Source organism: Mobula hypostoma, chromosome X1 (assembly GCF_963921235.1).
Source record: "Mobula hypostoma chromosome X1, sMobHyp1.1, whole genome shotgun sequence".
NCBI classification, from domain to species: Eukaryota; Metazoa; Chordata; class Chondrichthyes; order Myliobatiformes; family Myliobatidae; genus Mobula; species Mobula hypostoma.
Genome location: NC_086128.1, coordinates 66315053 through 66341619, shown reverse-complemented (window position 1 = coordinate 66341619; position 26567 = coordinate 66315053). Strand labels below are relative to the sequence as shown.

Here is a 26567-nt window from a genome sequence, read left to right as displayed (position 1 = left end):
TGGATGTGGAGAGGATATTTCCTATAGTGGGGAGTCTAGGACCAGAGGGCACAGATAGAATGGATGTGGAGAGGATATTTGCTATCATGAGGGAGTCTAGGACCAGAGGGCACAGATAGAGTGGATGTGGAGAGGATGTTTCCTATAGTGGGGGAGTCTCAGACCAGAGGACACAGATAGACTGGACGTGGAGAGGATGTTTCCTATAGTGGGGGAGTCTAGGACCAGAGGACACAGATAGAGTGGATGTGGAGAGGATGTTTCCTATAGTGGGGAGTCTAGGACCAGAGAGCACAGATAGAATAGATGTGGAGAGGATATTTCCTATAGTGGGGAGTCTAGGACCAGAGGGCACAGATAGAATGGATGTGGAGAGGATATTTGCTATCATGAGGGAGTCTAGGATCAGAGGGCACAGATAGAGTGGATGTGGAGATGATGTTTCCTATAGTGGGGGAGTCTCAGACCAGAGGACACAGATAGACTGGACGTGGAGAGGATGTTTCTTACAGTGGGGGGAGTCTAGGATCAGAGGACACAGATAGAGTGGATGTGGAGAGGATGTTTCCTATAGTGGGGGAGTCTAGGACCAGAGGACACAGATAGAGTGGATGTGTAGAGGATGTTTCCTATGGTGTGGGAGTCTAGGACCAGAGGACATAGATAGAGTGGATGTGGGGAGGATGTTTCCTGTAGTGGGGTAGTCTAGGACCAGAGGGCACAGATAGAGTGGATGTGGGGAGGGAATTTCCCATAGTGGGGGAGACTAGGACTAGAGGACACAGATAGAGTGGACGTGGAGAGGATGTTTCCTATAGTGGGGGAGTCTAGGACCAGAGGGCACAGATAGAGTGGATGCGGAGAGGATGTTTCCCACGGTGGGGGAGTCTAGGACCAGAGGACACAGATAGAGTGGATGCAGAGAGGATGTTTCCTACAGTGGGGGGAGTCTCGGAGCAGAGAGCACAGATAGAATAGATGTGGAGAGGATGTTTCCTATAGTGGGGGGAGTCTAGGACCAGAGGACACAGATAGAGTGGATGTGGAGAGGATGTTTCCTATAGTGGGGAGTCTAGGACCAGAGGGCACAGATAGAATGGATGTGGAGAGGATATTTGCTATCATGGGGGAGTCTAGGACCAGAGGGCACAGATAGAGTGGATGTGGAGAGGATGTTTCCTATAGTGGGGGAGTCTCAGACCAGAGGACACAGATAGACTGGACGTGGAGAGGATGTTTCCTATAGTGGGGGAGTCTAGGACCAGAGGACACAGATAGAGTGGATGTGGAGAGGATGTTTCCTATAGTGGGGAAGTCTCGGAGCAGAGGTCACAGATAGAGTGGATGTGGAGAGGATGTTTCCTATAGTGGGGGAGTCTCGGACCAGAGGACACAGATAGAGTGGATGTGGAGAGGATGTTTCTTACAGTGGGGGGAGTCTAGGACCAGAGGACACAGATAGAGTGGATGTGGAGAGGATGTTTCCTATAGTGGGGGAGTCTAGGACCAGAGGACACAGATAGAGTGGATGTGGAGAGGATGTTTCCTATGGTGGGGGAGTCTAGGACCAGAGGACACAGATAGAGTGGATGTGGGGAGGATGTTTCCTGTAGTGGGATAGTCTGGGACCGGAGGGCACAGATAGAGTGGATGTGTGGAGGGAATTTCCCATAGTGGGGGAGTCTAGGACCAGAGAGCACAGATAGAATAGATGTGGAGAGGATATTTCCTATAGTGGGGAGTCTAGGACCAGAGGGCACAGATAGAATGGATGTGGAGAGGATATTTGCTATCATGAGGGAGTCTAGGATCAGAGGGCACAGATAGAGTGGATGTGGAGATGATGTTTCCTATAGTGGGGGAGTCTCAGACCAGAGGACACAGATAGACTGGACGTGGAGAGGATGTTTCTTACAGTGGGGGGAGTCTAGGATCAGAGGACACAGATAGAGTGGATGTGGAGAGGATGTTTCCTATAGTGGGGGAGTCTAGGACCAGAGGACACAGATAGAGTGGATGTGTAGAGGATGTTTCCTATGGTGTGGGAGTCTAGGACCAGAGGACACAGATAGAGTGGATGTGGGGAGGATGTTTCCTGTAGTGGGGTAGTCTAGGACCAGAGGGCACAGATAGAGTGGATGTGGGGAGGGAATTTCCCATAGTGGGGGAGACTAGGACTAGAGGACACAGATAGAGTGGACGTGGAGAGGATGTTTCCTATAGTGGGGGAGTCTAGGACCAGAGGGCACAGATAGAGTGGATGCGGAGAGGATGTTTCCCACGGTGGGGGAGTCTAGGACCAGAGGACACAGATAGAGTGGATGCAGAGAGGATGTTTCCTACAGTGGGGGGAGTCTCGGAGCAGAGAGCACAGATAGAATAGATGTGGAGAGGATGTTTCCTATAGTGGGGGGAGTCTAGGACCAGAGGACACAGATAGAGTGGATGTGGAGAGGATGTTTCCTATAGTGGGGAGTCTAGGACCAGAGGGCACAGATAGAATGGATGTGGAGAGGATATTTGCTATCATGGGGGAGTCTAGGACCAGAGGGCACAGATAGAGTGGATGTGGAGAGGATGTTTCCTATAGTGGGGGAGTCTCAGACCAGAGGACACAGATAGACTGGACGTGGAGAGGATGTTTCCTATAGTGGGGGAGTCTCGGACCAGAGGACACAGATAGAGTGGATGTGGAGAGGATGTTTCCTATAGTGGGGAAGTCTCGGAGCAGAGGTCACAGATAGAGTGGATGTGGAGAGGATGTTTCCTATAGTGGGGGAGTCTCGGACCAGAGGACACAGATAGAGTGGATGTGGAGAGGATGTTTCTTACAGTGGGGGGAGTCTAGGACCAGAGGACACAGATAGAGTGGATGTGGAGAGGATGTTTCCTATAGTGGGGGAGTCTAGGACCAGAGGACACAGATAGAGTGGATGTGGAGAGGATGTTTCCTATGGTGGGGGAGTCTAGGACCAGAGGACACAGATAGAGTGGATGTGGGGAGGATGTTTCCTGTAGTGGGATAGTCTGGGACCGGAGGGCACAGATAGAGTGGATGTGTGGAGGGAATTTCCCATAGTGGGGGAGTCTAGGACTAGAGGACTCAGATAGAGTGGACGTGGAGAGGATGTTTCCTGTAGTGGGGGGAGTCTAGGACCAGAGGACACAGATAGAGTGGATGTGGAGAGGATGTTTCCTATAGTGGGGAGTCTAGGACCAGAGGGCACAGATAGAATGGATGTGGAGAGGATATTTGCTATCCTGAGGGAGTCTAGGACCAGAGGGCACAGATAGAGTGGATGTGGAGAGGATGTTTCCTGTAGTGGGGGAGTCTCAGACCAGAGGACACAGATAGACTGGACGTGGAGAGGATGTTTCCTATAGTGGGGGAGTCTAGGACCAGAGGACACAGATAGAGTGGATGCAGAGAGGATGTTTCCTATAGTGGGGGGAGTCTAGGACCAGAGAGCACAGATAGAGTGGATGTGGAGAGGATGTTTCCCATGGTGGGGGAGTCTAGGACCAGAGGGCACGGATAGAGTGGATGTGGAGAGGATATTTCCTATAGTGGGGGGAGTCTAGGACTAGAGGACACAGATAGAGTGGATGTGGAGAGGATGTTTCCTATGGTGGGGGAGTCTAGGACCAGAGGACACAGATAGAGTGGATGTGGGGAGGATGTTTCCTGTAGTGGGGTAGTCTAGGACCAGAGGGCACAGATAGAGTGGATGTGGGCAGGGAATTTCCCATAGTGGGGGAGTCTAGGACTAGAGGACACTGATAGAGTGGACGTGGAGAGGATGTTTCCTATAGTGGGGGAGTCTAGGACCAGAGGGCACAGATGGAGTGGATGCGGAGAGGATGTTTCCCACGGTGGGGGAGTCTAGGACCAGAGGGCACAGATAGAGTGGATGCAGAGAGGACGTTTCCCATGGTGGGGGAGTCTAGGACCAGAGGACACAGATAGAGTGGATGTGGGGAGGATGTTTCCTGTAGTGGGGTAGTCTAGGACCAGCGGGCACAAATAGAGTGGATGTGGGGAGGAAATTTCCCATAGTGGGGGAGACTAGGACTAGAGGACACAGATAGAGTGGACGTGGAGAGGATGTTTCCTATAGTGGGGGAGTCTCAGACCAGAGGACACAGATAGAGTGGACGTGGAGAGGATGTTTCCTATAGTGGGGGAGTCTGGGACCAGAGGGCACAGATAGAGTGGATGCGGAGAGGATGTTTCCCACGGTGGGGGAGTCTAGGACCAGAGGGCACAGATAGAGTGCATGCAGAGAGGACGTTTCCCATGGTGGGGGAGTCTAGGACCAAAGGACACAGATAGAGTGGATGCAGAGAGGATGTTTCCTATAGTGGGGGGAGTCTAGGACCAGAGAGCACAGATAGAATAGATGTGGAGAGGATATTTCCTATAGTGGGGAGTCTAGGACCAGAGGGCACAGATAGAATGGATGTGGAGAGGATATTTGCTATCATGAGGGAGTCTAGGATCAGAGGGCACAGATAGAGTGGATGTGGAGATGATGTTTCCTATAGTGGGGGAGTCTCAGACCAGAGGACACAGATAGACTGGACGTGGAGAGGATGTTTCTTACAGTGGGGGGAGTCTAGGACCAGAGGACACAGATAGAGTGGATGTGGAGAGGATGTTTCCTATAGTGGGGGAGTCTAGGACCAGAGGACACAGATAGAGTGGATGTGTAGAGGATGTTTCCTATGGTGTGGGAGTCTAGGACCAGAGGACACAGATAGAGTGGATGTGGAGAGGATGTTTCCCATGGTGGGGGAGTCTAGGACCAGAGGGCACGGATAGAGTGGATGTGGAGAGGATATTTCCTATAGTGGGGGGAGTCTAGGACTAGAGGACACAGATAGAGTGGATGTGGAGAGGATGTTTCCTATGGTGGGGGAGTCTAGGACCAGAGGACACAGATAGAGTGGATGTGGGGAGGATGTTTCCTGTAGTGGGGTAGTCTAGGACCAGCGGGCACAGATAGAGTGGATGTGGGGAGGGAATTTCCCATAGTGGGGGAGACTAGGACTAGAGGACACAGATAGAGTGGACGTGGAGAGGATGTTTCCTATAGTGGGGGAGTCTCAGACCAGAGGACACAGATAGAGTGGACGTGGAGAGGATGTTTCCTATAGTGGGGGAGTCTAGGACCAGAGGGCACAGATAGAGTGGATGCGGAGAGGATGTTTCCCACGGTGGGGGAGTCTAGGACCAGAGGGCACAGATAGAGTGGATGCAGAGAGGACGTTTCCCATGGTGGGGGAGTCTAGGACCAGAGGACACAGATAGAGTGGATGCAGAGAGGATGTTTCCTATAGTGGGGGGAGTCTAGGACCAGAGAGCACAGATAGAATAGATGTGGATAGGATATTTCCTATAGTGGGGAGTCTAGGACCAGAGGGCACAGATAGAATAGATGTGGAGAGGATATTTGCTATCATGAGGGAGTCTAGGATCAGAGGGCACAGATAGAGTGGATGTGGAGATGATGTTTCCTATAGTGGGGGAGTCTCAGACCAGAGGACACAGATAGACTGGACGTGGAGAGGATGTTTCTTACAGTGGGGGGAGTCTAGGATCAGAGGACACAGATAGAGTGGATGTGTAGAGGATGTTTCCTATAGTGGGGGAGTCTAGGACCAGAGGACACAGATAGAGTGGATGTGTAGAGGATGTTTCCTATGGTGTGGGAGTCTAGGACCAGAGGACACAGATAGAGTGGATGTGGGGAGGATGTTTCCTGTAGTGGGGTAGTCTAGGACCAGAGGGCACAGATAGAGTGGATGTGGGGAGGGAATTTCCCATAGTGGGGGAGACTAGGACAAGAGGACACAGATAGAGTGGACGTGGAGAGGATGTTTCCTATAGTGGGGGAGTCTAGGACCAGAGGGCACAGATAGAGTGGATGCGGAGAGGATGTTTCCCACGGTGGGGGAGTCTAGGACCAGAGGACACAGATAGAGTGGATGCAGAGAGGATGTTTCCTACAGTGGGGGGAGTCTCGGAGCAGAGAGCACAGATAGAATAGATGTGGAGAGGATGTTTCCTATAGTGGGGTGAGTCTAGGACCAGAGGACACAGATAGAGTGGATGTGGAGAGGATGTTTCCTATAGTGGGGAGTCTAGGACCAGAGGGCACAGATAGAATGGATGTGGAGAGGATATTTGCTATCATGGGGGAGTCTAGGACCAGAGGGCACAGATAGAGTGGATGTGGAGAGGATGTTTCCTATAGTGGGGGAGTCTCAGACCAGAGGACACAGATAGACTGGACGTGGAGAGGATGTTTCCTATAGTGGGGGAGTCTAGGACCAGAGGACACAGATAGAGTGGATGTGGAGAGGATGTTTCCTATAGTGGGGAAGTCTCGGAGCAGAGGTCACAGATAGAGTGGATGTGGAGAGGATGTTTCCTATAGTGGGGGAGTCTCGGACCAGAGGACACAGATAGAGTGGATGTGGAGAGGATGTTTCTTACAGTGGGGGGAGTCTAGGACCAGAGGACACAGATAGAGTGGATGTGGAGAGGATGTTTCCTATAGTGGGGGAGTCTAGGACCAGAGGACACAGATAGAGTGGATGTGGAGAGGATGTTTCCTATGGTGGGGGAGTCTAGGACCAGAGGACACAGATAGAGTGGATGTGGGGAGGATGTTTCCTGTAGTGGGATAGTCTAGGACCGGAGGGCACAGATAGAGTGGATGTGTGGAGGGAATTTCCCATAGTGGGGGAGTCTAGGACTAGAGGACTCAGATAGAGTGGACGTGGAGAGGATGTTTCCTGTAGTGGGGGGAGTCTAGGACCAGAGGACACAGATAGAGTGGATGTGGAGAGGATGTTTCCTATAGTGGGGAGTCTGGGACCAGAGGGCACAGATAGAATGGATGTGGAGAGGATATTTGCTATCCTGAGGGAGTCTAGGACCAGAGGGCACAGATAGAGTGGATGTGGAGAGGATGTTTCCTATAGTGGGGGAGTCTCAGACCAGAGGACACAGATAGACTGGACGTGGAGAGGATGTTTCCTATAGTGGGGGAGTCTAGGACCAGAGGACACAGATAGAGTGGATGCAGAGAGGATGTTTCCTATAGTGGGGGGAGTCTAGGACCAGAGAGCACAGATAGAGTGGATGTGGAGAGGATGTTTCCCATGGTGGGGGAGTCTAGGACCAGAGGGCCCGGATAGAGTGGATGTGGAGAGGATATTTCCTATAGTGGGGGGAGTCTAGGACTAGAGGACACAGATAGAGTGGATGTGGAGAGGATGTTTCCTATGGTGGGGGAGTCTAGGACCAGAGGACACAGATAGAGTGGATGTGGGGAGGATGTTTCCTGTAGTGGGGTAGTCTAGGACCAGAGGGCACAGATAGAGTGGATGTGGGGAGGGAATTTCCCATAGTGGGGGAGACTAGGACAAGAGGACACAGATAGAGTGGACGTGGAGAGGATGTTTCCTATAGTGGGGGAGTCTAGGACCAGAGGGCATAGATAGAGTGGATGCGGAGAGGATGTTTCCCACGGTGGGGGAGTCTAGGACCAGAGGACACAGATAGAGTGGATGCAGAGAGGATGTTTCCTACAGTGGGGGGAGTCTCGGAGCAGAGAGCACTGATAGAATAGATGTGGAGAGGATGTTTCCTATAGTGGGGGGAGTCTAGGACCAGAGGACACAGATAGAGTGGATGTGGAGAGGATGTTTCCTATAGTGGGGAGTCTAGGACCAGAGGGCACAGATAGAATGGATGTGGAGAGGATATTTGCTATCATGGGGGAGTCTAGGACCAGAGGGCACAGATAGAGTGGATGTGGAGAGGATGTTTCCTATAGTGGGGGAGTCTCAGACCAGAGGACACAGATAGACTGGACGTGGAGAGGATGTTTCCTATAGTGGGGGAGTCTAGGACCAGAGGACACAGATAGAGTGGATGTGGAGAGGATGTTTCCTATAGTGGGGAATTCTCGGAGCAGAGGTCACAGATAGAGTGGATGTGGAGAGGATGTTTCCTATAGTGGGGGAGTCTCGGACCAGAGGACACAGATAGAGTGGATGTGGAGAGGATGTTTCTTACAGTGGGGGGAGTCTAGGACCAGAGGACACAGATAGAGTGGATGTGGAGAGGATGTTTCCTATAGTGGGGGAGTCTAGGACCAGAGGACACAGATAGAGTGGATGTGGAGAGGATGTTTCCTATGGTGGGGGAGTCTAGGACCAGAGGACACAGATAGAGTGGATGTGGGGAGGATGTTTCCTGTAGTGGGATAGTCTAGGACCGGAGGGCACAGATAGAGTGGATGTGTGGAGGGAATTTCCCATAGTGGGGGAGTCTAGGACTAGAGGACTCAGATAGAGTGGACGTGGAGAGGATGTTTCCTGTAGTGGGGGGAGTCTAGGACCAGAGGACACAGATAGAGTGGATGTGGAGAGGATGTTTCCTATAGTGGGGAGTCTGGGACCAGAGGGCACAGATAGAATGGATGTGGAGAGGATATTTGCTATCCTGAGGGAGTCTAGGACCAGAGGGCACAGATAGAGTGGATGTGGAGAGGATGTTTCCTGTAGTGGGGGAGTCTCAGACCAGACGACACAGATAGACTGGACGTGGAGAGGATGTTTCCTATAGTGGGGGAGTCTAGGACCAGAGGACACAGATAGAGTGGATGCAGAGAGGATGTTTCCTATAGTGGGGGGAGTCTAGGACCAGAGAGCACAGATAGAGTGGATGTGGAGAGGATGTTTCCCATGGTGGGGGAGTCTAGGACCAGAGGGCCCGGATAGAGTGGATGTGGAGAGGATATTTCCTATAGTGGGGGGAGTCTAGGACTAGAGGACACAGATAGAGTGGATGTGGAGAGGATGTTTCCTATGGTGGGGGAGTCTAGGACCAGAGGACACAGATAGAGTGGATGTGGGGAGGATGTTTCCTGTAGTGGGGTAGTCTAGGACCAGAGGGCACAGATAGAGTGGATGTGGGGAGGGAATTTCCCATAGTGGGGGAGTCTAGGACTAGAGGACACAGATAGAGTGGACGTGGAGAGGATGTTTCCTATAGTGGGGGAGTCTAGGACCAGAGGGCACAGATAGAGTGGATGCGGAGAGAATGTTTCCCACGGTGGGGGAGTCTAGGACCAGAGGGCACAGATAGAGTGGATGCAGAGAGGACGTTTCCCATGGTGGGGGAGTCTAGGACCAGAGGACACAGATAGAGTGGATGCAGAGAGGATGTTTCCTATAGTGGGGGAGTCTCAGACCAGAGGACACAGATAGAGTGGATGTGGAGAGGATGTTTCCTATAGTGGGGGAGTCTAGGACCAGAGGACACAGATAGAGTGGATGTGGAGAGGATGTTTCCTATAGTGGGGGAGTCTAGGACCAGAGGGCACAGATAGAATGGATGTGGAGAGGATATTTGCTATCATGGGGGAGTCCAGGACCAGAGGGCACAGATAGAGTGGATGTGGAGAGGATGTTTCCTATAGTGGGGGAGTCTCAGACCAGAGGACACAGATAGAGTGGACGTGGAGAGGATGTTTCCTATAGTGGGGGAGTCTAGGACCAGAGGACACAGATAGAGTGGATGTGGAGAGGATGTTTCCTATAGTGGGGGAGTCTAGGACCAGAGAGCACAGATAGAATAGATGTGGAGAGGATATTTCCTATAGTGGGGAGTCTAGGACCAGAGGGCACAGATAGAATGGATGTGGAGAGGATATTTGCTATCATGAGGGAGTCTAGGATCAGAGGGCACAGATAGAGTGGATGTGGAGATGATGTTTCCTATACTGGGGGAGTCTCAGACCAGAGGACACAGATAGACTGGACGTGGAGAGGATGTTTCTTACAGTGGGGGGAGTCTAGGATCAGAGGACACAGATAGAGTGGATGTGGAGAGGATGTTTCCTGTAGTGGGGGAGTCTAGGACCAGAGGACACAGATAGAGTGGATGTGTAGAGGATGTTTCCTATGGTGTGGGAGTCTAGGACCAGAGGACACAGATAGAGTGGATGTGTGGAGGATGTTTCCTGTAGTGGGGTAGTCTAGGACCAGAGGGCACAGATAGAGTGGATGTGGGGAGGGAATTTCCCATAGTGGGGGAGACTAGGACTAGAGGACACAGATAGAGTGGACGTGGAGAGGATGTTTCCTATAGTGGGGGAGTCTAGGACCAGAGGGCACAGATAGAGTGGATGCGGAGAGGATGTTTCCCACGGTGGGGGAGTCTAGGACCAGAGGACACAGATAGAGTGGATGCAGAGAGGATGTTTCCTACAGTGGGGGGAGTCTCGGAGCAGAGAGCACAGATAGAATAGATGTGGAGAGGATGTTTCCTATAGTGGGGGGAGTCTAGGACCAGAGGACACAGATAGAGTGGATGTGGAGAGGATGTTTCCTATAGTGGGGAGTCTAGGACCAGAGGGCACAGATAGAATGGATGTGGAGAGGATATTTGCTATCATGGGGGAGTCTAGGACCAGAGGGCACAGATAGAGTGGATGTGGAGAGGATGTTTCCTATAGTGGGGGAGTCTCAGACCAGAGGACACAGATAGACTGGACGTGGAGAGGATGTTTCCTATAGTGGGGGAGTCTAGGACCAGAGGACACAGATAGAGTGGATGTGGAGAGGATGTTTCCTATAGTGGGGAAGTCTCGGAGCAGAGGTCACAGATAGAGTGGATGTGGAGAGGATGTTTCCTATAGTGGGGGAGTCTCGGACCAGAGGACACAGATAGAGTGGATGTGGAGAGGATGTTTCTTACAGTGGGGGGAGTCTAGGACCAGAGGACACAGATAGAGTGGATGTGGAGAGGATGTTTCCTATAGTGGGGGAGTCTAGGACCAGAGGACACAGATAGAGTGGATGTGGAGAGGATGTTTCCTATGGTGGGGGAGTCTAGGACCAGAGGACACAGATAGAGTGGATGTGGGGAGGATGTTTCCTGTAGTGGGATAGTCTAGGACCGGAGGGCACAGATAGAGTGGATGTGTGGAGGGAATTTCCCATAGTGGGGGAGTCTAGGACTAGAGGACTCAGATAGAGTGGACGTGGAGAGGATGTTTCCTGTAGTGGGGGGAGTCTAGGACCAGAGGACACAGATAGAGTGGATGTGGAGAGGATGTTTCCTATAGTGGGGAGTCTGGGACCAGAGGGCACAGATAGAATGGATGTGGAGAGGATATTTGCTATCCTGAGGGAGTCTAGGACCAGAGGGCACAGATAGAGTGGATGTGGAGAGGATGTTTCCTGTAGTGGGGGAGTCTCAGACCAGACGACACAGATAGACTGGACGTGGAGAGGATGTTTCCTATAGTGGGGGAGTCTAGGACCAGAGGACACAGATAGAGTGGATGCAGAGAGGATGTTTCCTATAGTGGGGGGAGTCTAGGACCAGAGAGCACAGATAGAGTGGATGTGGAGAGGATGTTTCCCATGGTGGGGGAGTCTAGGACCAGAGGGCCCGGATAGAGTGGATGTGGAGAGGATATTTCCTATAGTGGGGGGAGTCTAGGACTAGAGGACACAGATAGAGTGGATGTGGAGAGGATGTTTCCTATGGTGGGGGAGTCTAGGACCAGAGGACACAGATAGAGTGGATGTGGGGAGGATGTTTCCTGTAGTGGGGTAGTCTAGGACCAGAGGGCACAGATAGAGTGGATGTGGGGAGGGAATTTCCCATAGTGGGGGAGTCTAGGACTAGAGGACACAGATAGAGTGGACGTGGAGAGGATGTTTCCTATAGTGGGGGAGTCTAGGACCAGTGGGCACAGATAGAGTGGATGCGGAGAGAATGTTTCCCACGGTGGGGGAGTCTAGGACCAGAGGGTACAGATAGAGTGGATGCAGAGAGGACGTTTCGCATGGTGGGGGAGTCTAGGACCAGAGGACACAGATAGAGTGGATGCAGAGAGGATGTTTCCTATAGTGGGGGGAGTCTCAGACCAGAGGACACAGATAGACTGGACGTGGAGAGGATGTTTCCTATAGTGGGGGAGTCTAGGACCAGAGGACACAGATAGAGTGGATGTGGAGAGGATGTTTCCTATAGTGGGGAGTCTAGGACCAGAGGGCACAGATAGAATGGATGTGGAGAGGATATTTGCTATCCTGAGGGAGTCTAGGACCAGAGGGCACAGATAGAGTGGATGTGGAGAGGATGTTTCCTATAGTGGGGGAGTCTCAGACCAGAGGACACAGATAGACTGGACGTGGAGAGGATGTTTCCTATAGTGGGGGAGTCTAGGACCAGAGGACACAGATAGAGTGGATGTGGAGAGGATGTTTCCTATAGTGGGGAAGTCTCGGACCAGAGGTCACAGATAGAGTGGATGTGGAGAGGATGTTTCCTATAGTGGGGGAGTCTAGGACCAGAGGACACAGATAGAGTGGATGTGGAGAGGATGTTTCTTACAGTGGGGGGAGTCTAGGACCAGAGGACACAGATAGAGTGGATGTGGAGAGGATGTTTCCTATAGTGGGGGAGTCTAGGACCAGAGGACACAGATAGAGTGGATGCGGAGAGGATGTTTCCCACGGTGGGGGAGTCTAGGACCAGAGGGCACAGATAGAGTGGATGCAGAGAGGACGTTTCCCATGGTGGGGGAGTCTAGGACCAGAGGACACAGATAGAGTGGATGCAGAGAGGATGTTTCCTATAGTGGGGGGAGTCTAGGACCAGAGAGCACAGATAGAATAGATGTGGAGAGGATATTTCCTATAGTGGGGAGTCTAGGACCAGAGGGCACAGATAGAATGGATGTGGAGAGGATATTTGCTATCATGAGGGAGTCTAGGATCAGAGGGCACAGATAGAGTGGATGTGGAGATGATATTTCCTATAGTGGGGGAGTCTCAGACCAGAGGACACAGATAGACTGGACGTGGAGAGGATGTTTCTTACAGTGGGGGGAGTCTAGGACCAGAGGACACAGATAGAGTGGATGTGGAGAGGATGTTTCCTATAGTGGGGGATTCTAGGACCAGAGGACACAGATAGAGTGGATGTGTAGAGGATGTTTCCTATGGTGTGGGAGTCTAGGACCAGAGGACACAGATAGAGTGGATGTGGGGAGGATGTTTCCTGTAGTGGGGTAGTCTAGGACCAGAGGGCACAGATAGAGTGGATGTGGGGAGGGAATTTCCCATAGTGGGGGAGACTAGGACTAGAGGACACAGATAGAGTGGACGTGGAGAGGATGTTTCCTATAGTGGGGGAGTCTAGGACCAGAGGGCACAGATAGAGTGGATGCGGAGAGGATGTTTCCCACGGTGGGGGAGTCTAGGACCAGAGGACACAGATAGAGTGGATGCAGAGAGGATGTTTCCTACAGTGGGGGGAGTCTCGGAGCAGAGAGCACAGATAGAATAGATGTGTAGAGGATGTTTCCTATAGTGGGGGGAGTCTAGGACCAGAGGACACAGATAGAGTGGATGTGGAGAGGATGTTTCCTATAGTGGGGAGTCTAGGACCAGAGGGCACAGATAGAATGGATGTGGAGAGGATATTTGCTATCATGGGGGAGTCTAGGACCAGAGGGCACAGATAGAGTGGATGTGGAGAGGATGTTTCCTATAGTGGGGGAGTCTCAGACCAGAGGACACAGATAGACTGGACGTGGAGAGGATGTTTCCTATAGTGGGGGAGTCTAGGACCAGAGGACACAGATAGAGTGGATGTGGAGAGGATGTTTCCTAGAGTGGGGAAGTCTCGGAGCAGAGGTCACAGATAGAGTGGATGTGGAGAGGATGTTTCCTATAGTGGGGGAGTCTCGGACCAGAGGACACAGATAGAGTGGATGTGGAGAGGATGTTTCTTACAGTGGGGGGAGTCTAGGACCAGAGGACACAGATAGAGTGGATGTGGAGAGGATGTTTCCTATAGTGGGGGAGTCTAGGACCAGAGGACACAGATAGAGTGGATGTGGAGAGGATGTTTCCTATGGTGGGGGAGTCTAGGACCAGAGGACACAGATAGAGTGGATGTGGGGAGGATGTTTCCTGTAGTGGGATAGTCTAGGACCGGAGGGCACAGATAGAGTGGATGTGTGGAGGGAATTTCCCATAGTGGGGGAGTCTAGGACTAGAGGACTCAGATAGAGTGGACGTGGAGAGGATGTTTCCTGTAGTGGGGGGAGTCTAGGACCAGAGGACACAGATAGAGTGGATGTGGAGAGGATGTTTCCTATAGTGGGGAGTCTGGGACCAGAGGGCACAGATAGAATGGATGTGGAGAGGATATTTGCTATCCTGAGGGAGTCTAGGACCAGAGGGCACAGATAGAGTGGATGTGGAGAGGATGTTTCCTGTAGTGGGGGAGTCTCAGACCAGAGGACACAGATAGACTGGACGTGGAGAGGATGTTTCCTATAGTGGGGGAGTCTAGGACCAGAGGACACAGATAGAGTGGATGCAGAGAGGATGTTTCCTATAGTGGGGGGAGTCTAGGACCAGAGAGCACAGATAGAGTGGATGTGGAGAGGATGTTTCCCATGGTGGGGGAGTCTAGGACCAGAGGGCCCGGATAGAGTGGATGTGGAGAGGATATTTCCTATAGTGGGGGGAGTCTAGGACTAGAGGACACAGATAGAGTGGATGCAGAGAGGATGTTTCCTACAGTGGGGGGAGTCTCGGAGCAGAGAGCACTGATAGAATAGATGTGGAGAGGATGTTTCCTATAGTGGGGGGAGTCTAGGACCAGAGGACACAGATAGAGTGGATGTGGAGAGGATGTTTCCTATAGTGGGGAGTCTAGGACCAGAGGGCACAGATAGAATGGATGTGGAGAGGATATTTGCTATCATGGGGGAGTCTAGGACCAGAGGGCACAGATAGAGTGGATGTGGAGAGGATGTTTCCTATAGTGGGGGAGTCTCAGACCAGAGGACACAGATAGACTGGACGTGGAGAGGATGTTTCCTATAGTGGGGGAGTCTAGGACCAGAGGACACAGATAGAGTGGATGTGGAGAGGATGTTTCCTATAGTGGGGAAGTCTCGGAGCAGAGGTCACAGATAGAGTGGATGTGGAGAGGATGTTTCCTATAGTGGGGGAGTCTCGGACCAGAGGACACAGATAGAGTGGATGTGGAGAGGATGTTTCTTACAGTGGGGGGAGTCTAGGACCAGAGGACACAGATAGAGTGGATGTGGAGAGGATGTTTCCTATAGTGGGGGAGTCTAGGACCAGAGGACACAGATAGAGTGGATGTGGAGAGGATGTTTCCTATGGTGGGGGAGTCTAGGACCAGAGGACACAGATAGAGTGGATGTGGGGAGGATGTTTCCTGTAGTGGGATAGTCTAGGACCGGAGGGCACAGATAGAGTGGATGTGTGGAGGGAATTTCCCATAGTGGGGGAGTCTAGGACTAGAGGACTCAGATAGAGTGGACGTGGAGAGGATGTTTCCTGTAGTGGGGGGAGTCTAGGACCAGAGGACACAGATAGAGTGGATGTGGAGAGGATGTTTCCTATAGTGGGGAGTCTGGGACCAGAGGGCACAGATAGAATGGATGTGGAGAGGATATTTGCTATCCTGAGGGAGTCTAGGACCAGAGGGCACAGATAGAGTGGATGTGGAGAGGATGTTTCCTGTAGTGGGGGAGTCTCAGACCAGACGACACAGATAGACTGGACGTGGAGAGGATGTTTCCTATAGTGGGGGAGTCTAGGACCAGAGGACACAGATAGAGTGGATGCAGAGAGGATGTTTCCTATAGTGGGGGGAGTCTAGGACCAGAGAGCACAGATAGAGTGGATGTGGAGAGGATGTTTCCCATGGTGGGGGAGTCTAGGACCAGAGGGCCCGGATAGAGTGGATGTGGAGAGGATATTTCCTATAGTGGGGGGAGTCTAGGACTAGAGGACACAGATAGAGTGGATGTGGAGAGGATGTTTCCTATGGTGGGGGAGTCTAGGACCAGAGGACACAGATAGAGTGGATGTGGGGAGGATGTTTCCTGTAGTGGGGTAGTCTAGGACCAGAGGGCACAGATAGAGTGGATGTGGGGAGGGAATTTCCCATAGTGGGGGAGTCTAGGACTAGAGGACACTGATAGAGTGGACGTGGAGAGGATGTTTCCTATAGTGGGGGAGTCTAGGACCAGAGGGCACAGATAGAGTGGATGCGGAGAGGATGTTTCCCACGGTGGGGGAGTCTAGGACCAGAGGGCACAGATAGAGTGGATGCAGAGAGGACGTTTCCCATGGTGGGGGAGTCTAGGACCAGAGGACACAGATAGAGTGGATGCAGAGAGGATGTTTCCTATAGTGGGGGAGTCTCAGACCAGAGGACACAGATAGACTGGACGTGGAGAGGATTTTTCCTATAGTGGGGGAGTCTAGGACCAGAGGACACAGATAGAGTGGATGTGGAGAGGATGTTTCCTATAGTGGGGAGTCTAGGACCAGAGGGCCCAGATAGAATGGATGTGGAGAGGATATTTGCTATCATGAGGGAGTCTAGGATCAGAGGGCACAGATAGAGTGGATGTGTAGATGATGTTTCCTATAGTGGGGGAGTCTCAGACCAGAGGACACAGATAGACTGGACGTGGAGAGGATGTTTCCTATAGTGGGGGAGTCTAGGACCAGAGGACACAGATAGAGTGGATGTGGAGAGGATGTTTCCTATAGTGGGGAAGTCTCGGACCAGAGGTCACAGATAGAATAGATGTGGAGAGGATATTTCCTATAGTGGGGAGTCTAGGACCAGAGGGCACAGATAGAATGGATGTGGAGAGGATATTTGCTATCATGAGGGAGTCTAGGATCAGAGGGCACAGATAGAGTGGATGTGGAGATGATGTTTCCTATAGTGGGGGAGTCTCAGACCAGAGGACACAGATAGACTGGACGTGGAGAGGATGTTTCTTACAGTGGGGGGAGTCTAGGACCAGAGGACACAGATAGAGTGGATGTGGAGAGGATGTTTCCTATAGTGGGGGAGTCTAGGACCAGAGGACACAGATAGAGTGGATGTGTAGAGGATGTTTCCTATGGTGTGGGAGTCTAGGACCAGAGGACACAGATAGAGTGGATGTGGGGAGGATGTTTCCTGTAGTGGGGTAGTCTAGGACCAGAGGGCACAGATAGAGTGGATGTGGGGAGGGAATTTCCCATAGTGGGGGAGACTAGGACTAGAGGACACAGATAGAGTGGACGTGGAGAGGATATGTTTCCTATAGTGGGGGAGTCTAGGACCAGAGGGCACAGATAGAGTGGATGCGGAGAGGATGTTTCCCACGGTGGGGGAGTCTAGGACCAGAGGACACAGATAGAGTGGATGCAGAGAGGATGTTTCCTACAGTGGGGGGAGTCTCGGAGCAGAGAGCACAGATAGAATAGATGTGGAGAGGATGTTTCCTATAGTGGGGGGAGTCTAGGACCAGAGGACACAGATAGAGTGGATGTGGAGAGGATGTTTCCTATAGTGGGGAGTCTAGGACCAGAGGGCACAGATAGAATGGATGTGGAGAGGATATTTGCTATCATGGGGGAGTCTAGGACCAGAGGGCACAGATAGAGTGGATGTGGAGAGGATGTTTCCTATAGTGGGGGAGTCTCAGACCAGAGGACACAGATAGACTGGACGTGGAGAGGATGTTTCCTATAGTGGGGGAGTCTAGGACCAGAGGACACAGATAGAGTGGATGTGGAGAGGATGTTTCCTATAGTGGGGAAGTCTCGGAGCAGAGGTCACAGATAGAGTGGATGTGGAGAGGATGTTTCCTATAGTGGGGGAGTCTCGGACCAGAGGACACAGATAGAGTGGATGTGGAGAGGATGTTTCTTACAGTGGGGGGAGTCTAGGACCAGAGGACACAGATAGAGTGGATGTGGAGAGGATGTTTCCTATAGTGGGGGAGTCTAGGACCAGAGGACACAGATAGAGTGGATGTGGAGAGGATGTTTCCTATGGTGGGGGAGTCTAGGACCAGAGGACACAGATAGAGTGGATGTGGGGAGGATGTTTCCTGTAGTGGGATAGTCTAGGACCGGAGGGCACAGATAGAGTGGATGTGTGGAGGGAATTTCCCATAGTGGGGGAGTCTAGGACTAGAGGACTCAGATAGAGTGGACGTGGAGAGGATGTTTCCTGTAGTGGGGGGAGTCTAGGACCAGAGGACACAGATAGAGTGGATGTGGAGAGGATGTTTCCTATAGTGGGGAGTCTGGGACCAGAGGGCACAGATAGAATGGATGTGGAGAGGATATTTGCTATCCTGAGGGAGTCTAGGACCAGAGGGCACAGATAGAGTGGATGTGGAGAGGATGTTTCCTGTAGTGGGGGAGTCTCAGACCAGACGACACAGATAGACTGGACGTGGAGAGGATGTTTCCTATAGTGGGGGAGTCTAGGACCAGAGGACACAGATAGAGTGGATGCAGAGAGGATGTTTCCTATAGTGGGGGGAGTCTAGGACCAGAGAGCACAGATAGAGTGGATGTGGAGAGGATGTTTCCCATGGTGGGGGAGTCTAGGACCAGAGGGCCCGGATAGAGTGGATGTGGAGAGGATATTTCCTATAGTGGGGGGAGTCTAGGACTAGAGGACACAGATAGAGTGGATGTGGAGAGGATGTTTCCTATGGTGGGGGAGTCTAGGACCAGAGGACACAGATAGAGTGGATGTGGGGAGGATGTTTCCTGTAGTGGGGTAGTCTAGGACCAGAGGGCACAGATAGAGTGGATGTGGGGAGGGAATTTCCCATAGTGGGGGAGTCTAGGACTAGAGGACACTGATAGAGTGGACGTGGAGAGGATGTTTCCTATAGTGGGGGAGTCTAGGACCAGAGGGCACAGATAGAGTGGATGCGGAGAGGATGTTTCCCACGGTGGGGGAGTCTAGGACCAGAGGGCACAGATAGAGTGGATGCAGAGAGGACGTTTCCCATGGTGGGGGCGTCTAGGACCAGAGGACACAGATAGAGTGGATGCAGAGAGGATGTTTCCTATAGTGGGGGAGTCTCAGACCAGAGGACACAGATAGACTGGACGTGGAGAGGATTTTTCCTATAGTGGGGGAGTCTAGGACCAGAGGACACAGATAGAGTGGATGTGGAGAGGATGTTTCCTATAGTGGGGAGTCTAGGCCCAGAGGTCCCAGATAGAATGGATGTGGAGAGGATATTTGCTATCATGAGGGAGTCTAGGATCAGAGGGCACAGATAGAGTGGATGTGTAGATGATGTTTCCTATAGTGGGGGAGTCTCAGACCAGAGGACACAGATAGACTGGACGTGGAGAGGATGTTTCCTATAGTGGGGGAGTCTAGGACCAGAGGACACAGATAGAGTGGATGTGGAGAGGATGTTTCCTATAGTGGGGAAGTCTCGGACCAGAGGTCACAGATAGAGTGGATGTGGAGAGGATGTTTCCTATAGTGGGGGAGTCTCGGACCGGAGGACACAGATAGAGTGGATGTGGAGAGGATGTTTCTTACAGTGGGGGGAGTCTAGGACCAGAGGACACAGATAGAGTGGACGTGGAGAGGATGTTTCCTATAGTGGGGGAGTCTAGGACCAGAGGGCACAGATAGAGTGGATGCGGAGAGGATGTTTCCCACGGTGGGGGAGTCTAGGACCAGAGGGCACAGATAGAGTGGATGCAGAGAGGACGTTTCCCATGGTGGGGGAGTCTAGGACCAGAGGACACAGATAGAGTGGATGCAGAGAGGATGTTTCCTATAGTGGGGGGAGTCTAGGACCAGAGAGCACAGATAGAATAGATGTGGAGAGGATATTTCCTATAGTGGGGAGTCTAGGACCAGAGGGCACAGATAGAATGGATGTGGAGAGGATATTTGCTATCATGAGGGAGTCTAGGATCAGAGGGCACAGATAGAGTGGATGTGGAGATGATATTTCCTATAGTGGGGGAGTCTCAGACCAGAGGACACAGATAGACTGGACGTGGAGAGGATGTTTCTTACAGTGGGGGGAGTCTAGGACCAGAGGACACAGATAGAGTGGATGTGGAGAGGATGTTTCCTATAGTGGGGGATTCTAGGACCAGAGGACACAGATAGAGTGGATGTGTAGAGGATGTTTCCTATGGTGTGGGAGTCTAGGACCAGAGGACACAGATAGAGTGGATGTGGGGAGGATGTTTCCTGTAGTGGGGTAGTCTAGGACCAGAGGGCACAGATAGAGTGGATGTGGGGAGGGAATTTCCCATAGTGGGGGAGACTAGGACTAGAGGACACAGATAGAGTGGACGTGGAGAGGATGTTTCCTATAGTGGGGGAGTCTAGGACCAGAGGGCACAGATAGAGTGGATGCGGAGAGGATGTTTCCCACGGTGGGGGAGTCTAGGACCAGAGGACACAGATAGAGTGGATGCAGAGAGGATGTTTCCTACAGTGGGGGGAGTCTCGGAGCAGAGAGCACAGATAGAATAGATGTGTAGAGGATGTTTCCTATAGTGGGGGGAGTCTAGGACCAGAGGACACAGATAGAGTGGATGTGGAGAGGATGTTTCCTATAGTGGGGAGTCTAGGACCAGAGGGCACAGATAGAATGGATGTGGAGAGGATATTTGCTATCATGGGGGAGTCTAGGACCAGAGGGCACAGATAGAGTGGATGTGGAGAGGATGTTTCCTATAGTGGGGGAGTCTCAGACCAGAGGACACAGATAGACTGGACGTGGAGAGGATGTTTCCTATAGTGGGGGAGTCTAGGACCAGAGGACACAGATAGAGTGGATGTGGAGAGGATGTTTCCTAGAGTGGGGAAGTCTCGGAGCAGAGGTCACAGATAGAGTGGATGTGGAGAGGATGTTTCCTATAGTGGGGGAGTCTCGGACCAGAGGACACAGATAGAGTGGATGTGGAGAGGATGTTTCTTACAGTGGGGGGAGTCTAGGACCAGAGGACACAGATAGAGTGGATGTGGAGAGGATGTTTCCTATAGTGGGGGAGTCTAGGACCAGAGGACACAGATAGAGTGGATGTGGAGAGGATGTTTCCTATGGTGGGGGAGTCTAGGACCAGAGGACACAGATAGAGTGGATGTGGGGAGGATGTTTCCTGTAGTGGGATAGTCTAGGACCGGAGGGCACAGATAGAGTGGATGTGTGGAGGGAATTTCCCATAGTGGGGGAGTCTAGGACTAGAGGACTCAGATAGAGTGGACGTGGAGAGGATGTTTCCTGTAGTGGGGGGAGTCTAGGACCAGAGGACACAGATAGAGTGGATGTGGAGAGGATGTTTCCTATAGTGGGGAGTCTGGGACCAGAGGGCACAGATAGAATGGATGTGGAGAGGATATTTGCTATCCTGAGGGAGTCTAGGACCAGAGGGCACAGATAGAGTGGATGTGGAGAGGATGTTTCCTGTAGTGGGGGAGTCTCAGACCAGACGACACAGATAGACTGGACGTGGAGAGGATGTTTCCTATAGTGGGGGAGTCTAGGACCAGAGGACACAGATAGAGTGGATGCAGAGAGGATGTTTCCTATAGTGGGGGGAGTCTAGGACCAGAGAGCACAGATAGAGTGGATGTGGAGAGGATGTTTCCCATGGTGGGGGAGTCTAGGACCAGAGGGCCCGGATAGAGTGGATGTGGAGAGGATATTTCCTATAGTGGGGGGAGTCTAGGACTAGAGGACACAGATAGAGTGGATGTGGAGAGGATGTTTCCTATGGTGGGGGAGTCTAGGACCAGAGGACACAGATAGAGTGGATGTGGGGAGGATGTTTCCTGTAGTGGGGTAGTCTAGGACCAGAGGGCACAGATAGAGTGGATGTGGGGAGGGAATTTCCCATAGTGGGGGAGTCTAGGACTAGAGGACACTGATAGAGTGGACGTGGAGAGGATGTTTCCTATAGTGGGGGAGTCTAGGACCAGAGGGCACAGATAGAGTGGATGCGGAGAGGATGTTTCCCACGGTGGGGGAGTCTAGGACCAGAGGGCACAGATAGAGTGGATGCAGAGAGGACGTTTCCCATGGTGGGGGAGTCTAGGACCAGAGGACACAGATAGAGTGGATGCAGAGAGGATGTTTCCTATAGTGGGGGAGTCTCAGACCAGAGGACACAGATAGACTGGACGTGGAGAGGATTTTTCCTATAGTGGGGGAGTCTAGGACCAGAGGACACAGATAGAGTGGATGTGGAGAGGATGTTTCCTATAGTGGGGAGTCTAGGACCAGAGGGCCCAGATAGAATGGATGTGGAGAGGATATTTGCTATCATGAGGGAGTCTAGGATCAGAGGGCACAGATAGAGTGGATGTGTAGATGATGTTTCCTATAGTGGGGGAGTCTCAGACCAGAGGACACAGATAGACTGGACGTGGAGAGGATGTTTCCTATAGTGGGGGAGTCTAGGACCAGAGGACACAGATAGAGTGGATGTGGAGAGGATGTTTCCTATAGTGGGGAAGTCTCGGACCAGAGGTCACAGATAGAGTGGATGTGGAGAGGATGTTTCCTATAGTGGGGGAGTCTCGGACCGGAGGACACAGATAGAGTGGATGTGGAGAGGATGTTTCTTACAGTGGGGGGAGTCTAGGACCAGAGGACACAGATAGAGTGGATGTGGAGAGGATGTTTCCTATAGTGGGGGAGTCTAGGACCAGAGGACACAGATAGAGTGGATGTGGAGAGGATGTTTCCTATGGTGGGGGAGTCTAGGACCAGAGGACACAGATAGAGTGGATGTGGGGAGGATGTTTCCTGTAGTGGGGTAGTCTAGGACCAGAGGGCACAGATAGAGTGGATGTGTGGAGGGAATTTCCGATAGTGGGGGAGTCTAGGACTAGAGGACACAGATAGAGTGGACGTGGAGAGGATGTTTCCTGTAGTGGGGGGAGTCTAGGACCAGAGGGCACGGATAGAGTGGATGTAGAGAGGATTTTTCCTATAGTAGGGGAGTCTAGGACCGGAGGACACAGATAGAGTGGATGTGGAGAGGATGTTTCCTATAGTGGGGGAGTCTCGGACCAGAGGACATAGATAGAGTGGATGTGGAGAGGATGTTTCCTATAGTTGGGGGGGTCTAGGACCAGAGGGCACAGCCTCAGAGGGATATCCATTTCGAATAGAGATGAGGATGAATTTCTTCAGCCAGACAGAGGTAAATTTGTGGAATTCATTGCCCCAGGCAGAAGTGAAGGCCACATCACTGGGTACATTTAAGGCGTAGGTTGATAGGTTCTTGATTGGTTAGAGAGTGAAAAATTACGGGGAGACGGCAGGAGACTGGAGGCAGAGTGGGAAAATGGATCAGCCATGATGAAATGGCGGAGCAGACTCGATGGGCGAAATAGCCTATTATTCTGTTCCTGTATCTTATCGCTCAAGGCAGCCATTCCACGGAGGCAGTGAGAGAGAGAGACGCCCTGCACGTGGACTTGCATCTGATGTGACGTTTATCTCTTTTTGGGCAGTTTTCCAGTTACATCGTGGCGCAGGTCGAGCAGGGCAAAGGTCGCCTCTCGCCGACCGAGGAGCCCGACAAGCTGATACGGGACATGTTCGGCAACCAGGACCGCAACAAGGACGGCAAGATCACCGCCGACGAGCTGAAACTGAAGTCGGAGGAGGACTCTGAGCGCCGTGTGAAGGACGAACTTTGAAGAACACCCCCTCCCTCCCCCTCGCTCCCCGCCGCAGGTAGCCTGCGAGCAGTGCACTGGTTGGAACTGGTCTCCCCTACTCCGATCTGCTGCTTCAGTCGGATTCTGTCCGCCTTCCTTTGCCTTTCCGAGTTCCAAGTTCATCGTCTTTCGAACGTACGCAGCTGAGCGAAACATCGATCCTCCAGAAGCTCGGGCCTTGCGCCCTGAATTTCCTGGTTCTCCTGCACCGCGACCGGCCAGAGGGTGAGGGCAGCTGAAATGCTTAACGGTCGACCCCGTCTTTTTTTTTTTATTTTTAGTTTTTGTTTTTAAGTCGGGGGTTTGAGCAGGGAGTGGGGTTTGAAGTCCCCAGGAGCCGAATCGAGCGACCTGGCGCCTGGTGGTCTCAGGAGGCCTGCAGCCGAGGGATGTGTCAACGTGGACAGAGTGGCCGGTCTTGGCCTGAGCCCCCTCCCATTTCTGAAGCACCCACCGCCCGAACTGGCTCCTTGAAGTACAGCCCACAAACAGGCCCTTCAGCCCGTCTAGTCTGTGCCGAACTGCTGTTCTGCTTTGACCCTTCGACTCTCAATGGGACCACGCAACCCTCCCTACCCTCCATGTACCTATCCAGACTTCTCCTAAACGTTGGTAGTTGACCCAGCATCCACCAACTCGTGCTGGCAGCTGGTTCCACACCCTCGCCGCCCTCTTGAGTCAAGAAGGTCCCCCTCTTGTTCCCCTTAGAGCATTTCACCTTTCACCCTTAGCCCATGACCTCCAGTTCTTGCCTCACCCGACCTCAGTGGGGGGAGAAATGCCTGCTTTCCATTTACCCCATCTATACCCCTCATAATACCTGAGAGCCCATTAAGTAGATCAACAGAACCAAGACCATTATCCCCGACCGCGAGGGATAGCCACCACCACGACCCCTCATAATTTTGTCTACCTGTCAAATCTCTCCCCCCGCCCCGCATTCTCCTACGCTCCAGAGAATATAGTCCTGACCCGTACAATCTGACCCCCGCCGCCCCCCGCCCCGTAACTCCCCGCCCGCGACATTCCCTGTGCTCCTTCCCCTTGGCTTCGTCTTGCTTTGGTCCGTGTGTGTGTGTGTGTGTGTGTGTGTGTGTGTGTGTGTGTGTGTGTGTGTGGATTTCGTGTTCCCCCGAGGTTTCTTTGGAAGAAGCGGCCGCTGCTTTGTAGTGAGGGGTTAGCACTGTGTATGTAGCAAGGACGTGCGTTGGAGAACTCCCGGTTGTTTGAGAAAGTTTAAATAAAAATGGTTTCTTAGTAAAAAAAAAATTAGGTGGCTTTGGACTGAATAGTTGGATCTCACAATGCACCGTATTCATGAATTCATTCAGTAATTTAGTTTAGAGCACAGGCCCGTCTGGTTCAACCATCCGTTTAACAGCTCACTTAATCACGGGACAGTTTACAATGACTAATTAACCCACCAACCGGGCAGTCAATTGTCCGCCGTGTGGCGAAACTACACTTGACCTCTCTCGCATCTTGACCTGCTAAGCCCTGCTCTGGCCCACCGCAGTGACCTGATCGACCACGAGGCACAGGAGCAGAATTAGGGCCGTTCAGCCCGCCGAGTCTGACGGCCGATTGACTATCCCTCTCAGCCCCGTAACCTTTGACGCCCTGACTCACCGTGAACCGACCGACCTCCGCTCTAAGTGCACCCGATCCCTCAGCCCCCCCGACCGCCGTCCGCGGCAACGGATCCCGCTTACTGACTCGCTGAAGAAACTCCCTCTCACCCGAGGACTTGAGTGCAGGCACGAATGCTCTGGCTGATGAAACAAAGGGGCTGATTTAACCCCGTTCTCCCCGTAACCCTGAATCAAGTACCCCCAGCCACCTGGGCTCTACAGCCGTCCGTGGCCATGGATTCCAACCGACTCTCACCACCCACCTTCTGGCCGCAGAAATGCCTCCTCTTCCCGAACTCTCGCCAGTGCCAGCCCGATTGAGGGGGGGGGGGCGGGGAGCCAAAACTGCTCACGTTACTCCAAACGCCGTCCATGTCAATGGACTCCGGCAGACTCACCACCCTCTGCCGAGATAAATTCTTCCTCCGCTCCGGTCCGAAGGGACGTCCTTCCGTGATGGTACTGGGGTCAAAGCAACACTCACAACACGCTGGAGGAACTCAGCAGGTCAGGCAGCATCCGTGGAAACGATCAGTCAACGTTTCGGGCCAGAACCCTTCATCAGGACTGAAGAGGGAAGGGGCAGAGGCCCTATAAAGAAGGTGAGGGGAGGGTGGGAAGGAGGAGGCTGGTAGGTTCCAGGTGGAAAAACTCAGTAAGGGGAAAGATAAAGGGGTGGGGGAGGGGAGGCAGGAAAGGTGAAGGAGGAATAGGGGAAAACACAATGGGTAGTAGAAGGAGGTGGAAACATGAGGGAGGTGATAGGCAGCTGGGGGAGGGGGCAGAGTGAAATAGGGATAGGGGAAGGGAGGGGGAGGGAATTACCGGAAGTTGGAGAATTCTATGTTCATACCAAGGGGCTGGAGACTACCTAGACGGTATATGAGGTGTTGCTCCTCCAACCTGAGTTTAGCCTCATCATGGCAGTAGAGGAGGCCATGTATGGACATATCCGAATGGGAGTGGGAAGCCAATGGGTATATCCATACATGGCCTCCTCTACTGCTGGTAATCAACTTCCGGTAATTCCCTTCCCCCATCCCAGTTTCACTCTGCCCCCTCCCCCAGCTGCCTATCACCTCCCTCACGGTTCCGCCTCCTTCTCCTACCCATTGTGTTTTCCCCTATTCCTTCTTCACCTTTCCTGCCTATCACCTCCCTGCTTCCCCTCCCTCACCCATTTATCTTTCCCCTTACTGGTTTTTCACCTGATACCCACCAGCCTTCTCCTTCCCACCCTCTCCCCACCTTCTTTACAGGGCCTCTGCCCCTTCCCCCTACAGTCCTGACGAAGGGTTCCGGCCCGAAACGTTGACTGATCG

At 52.4% G+C, this 26567-nt stretch overlaps 1 protein-coding gene across 1 annotated transcript in view; it reads left to right on the top strand.

Annotated features, from left to right (window-relative positions):
* Positions 1-24882, top strand: part of LOC134340333 (peptidyl-prolyl cis-trans isomerase FKBP10-like) — a 197102-nt gene extending 172220 nt beyond the window's left edge. Inside the window, exon 10 of the mRNA XM_063037447.1 lies at positions 23405-24882. Coding sequence (XP_062893517.1) covers positions 23405-23593 — 189 coding nt within the window. The 3' untranslated portion in view covers positions 23594-24882. The remainder of the gene's footprint in view (positions 1-23404) is intronic.
* The last annotated feature ends 1685 nt before the right edge of the window (positions 24883-26567 follow it).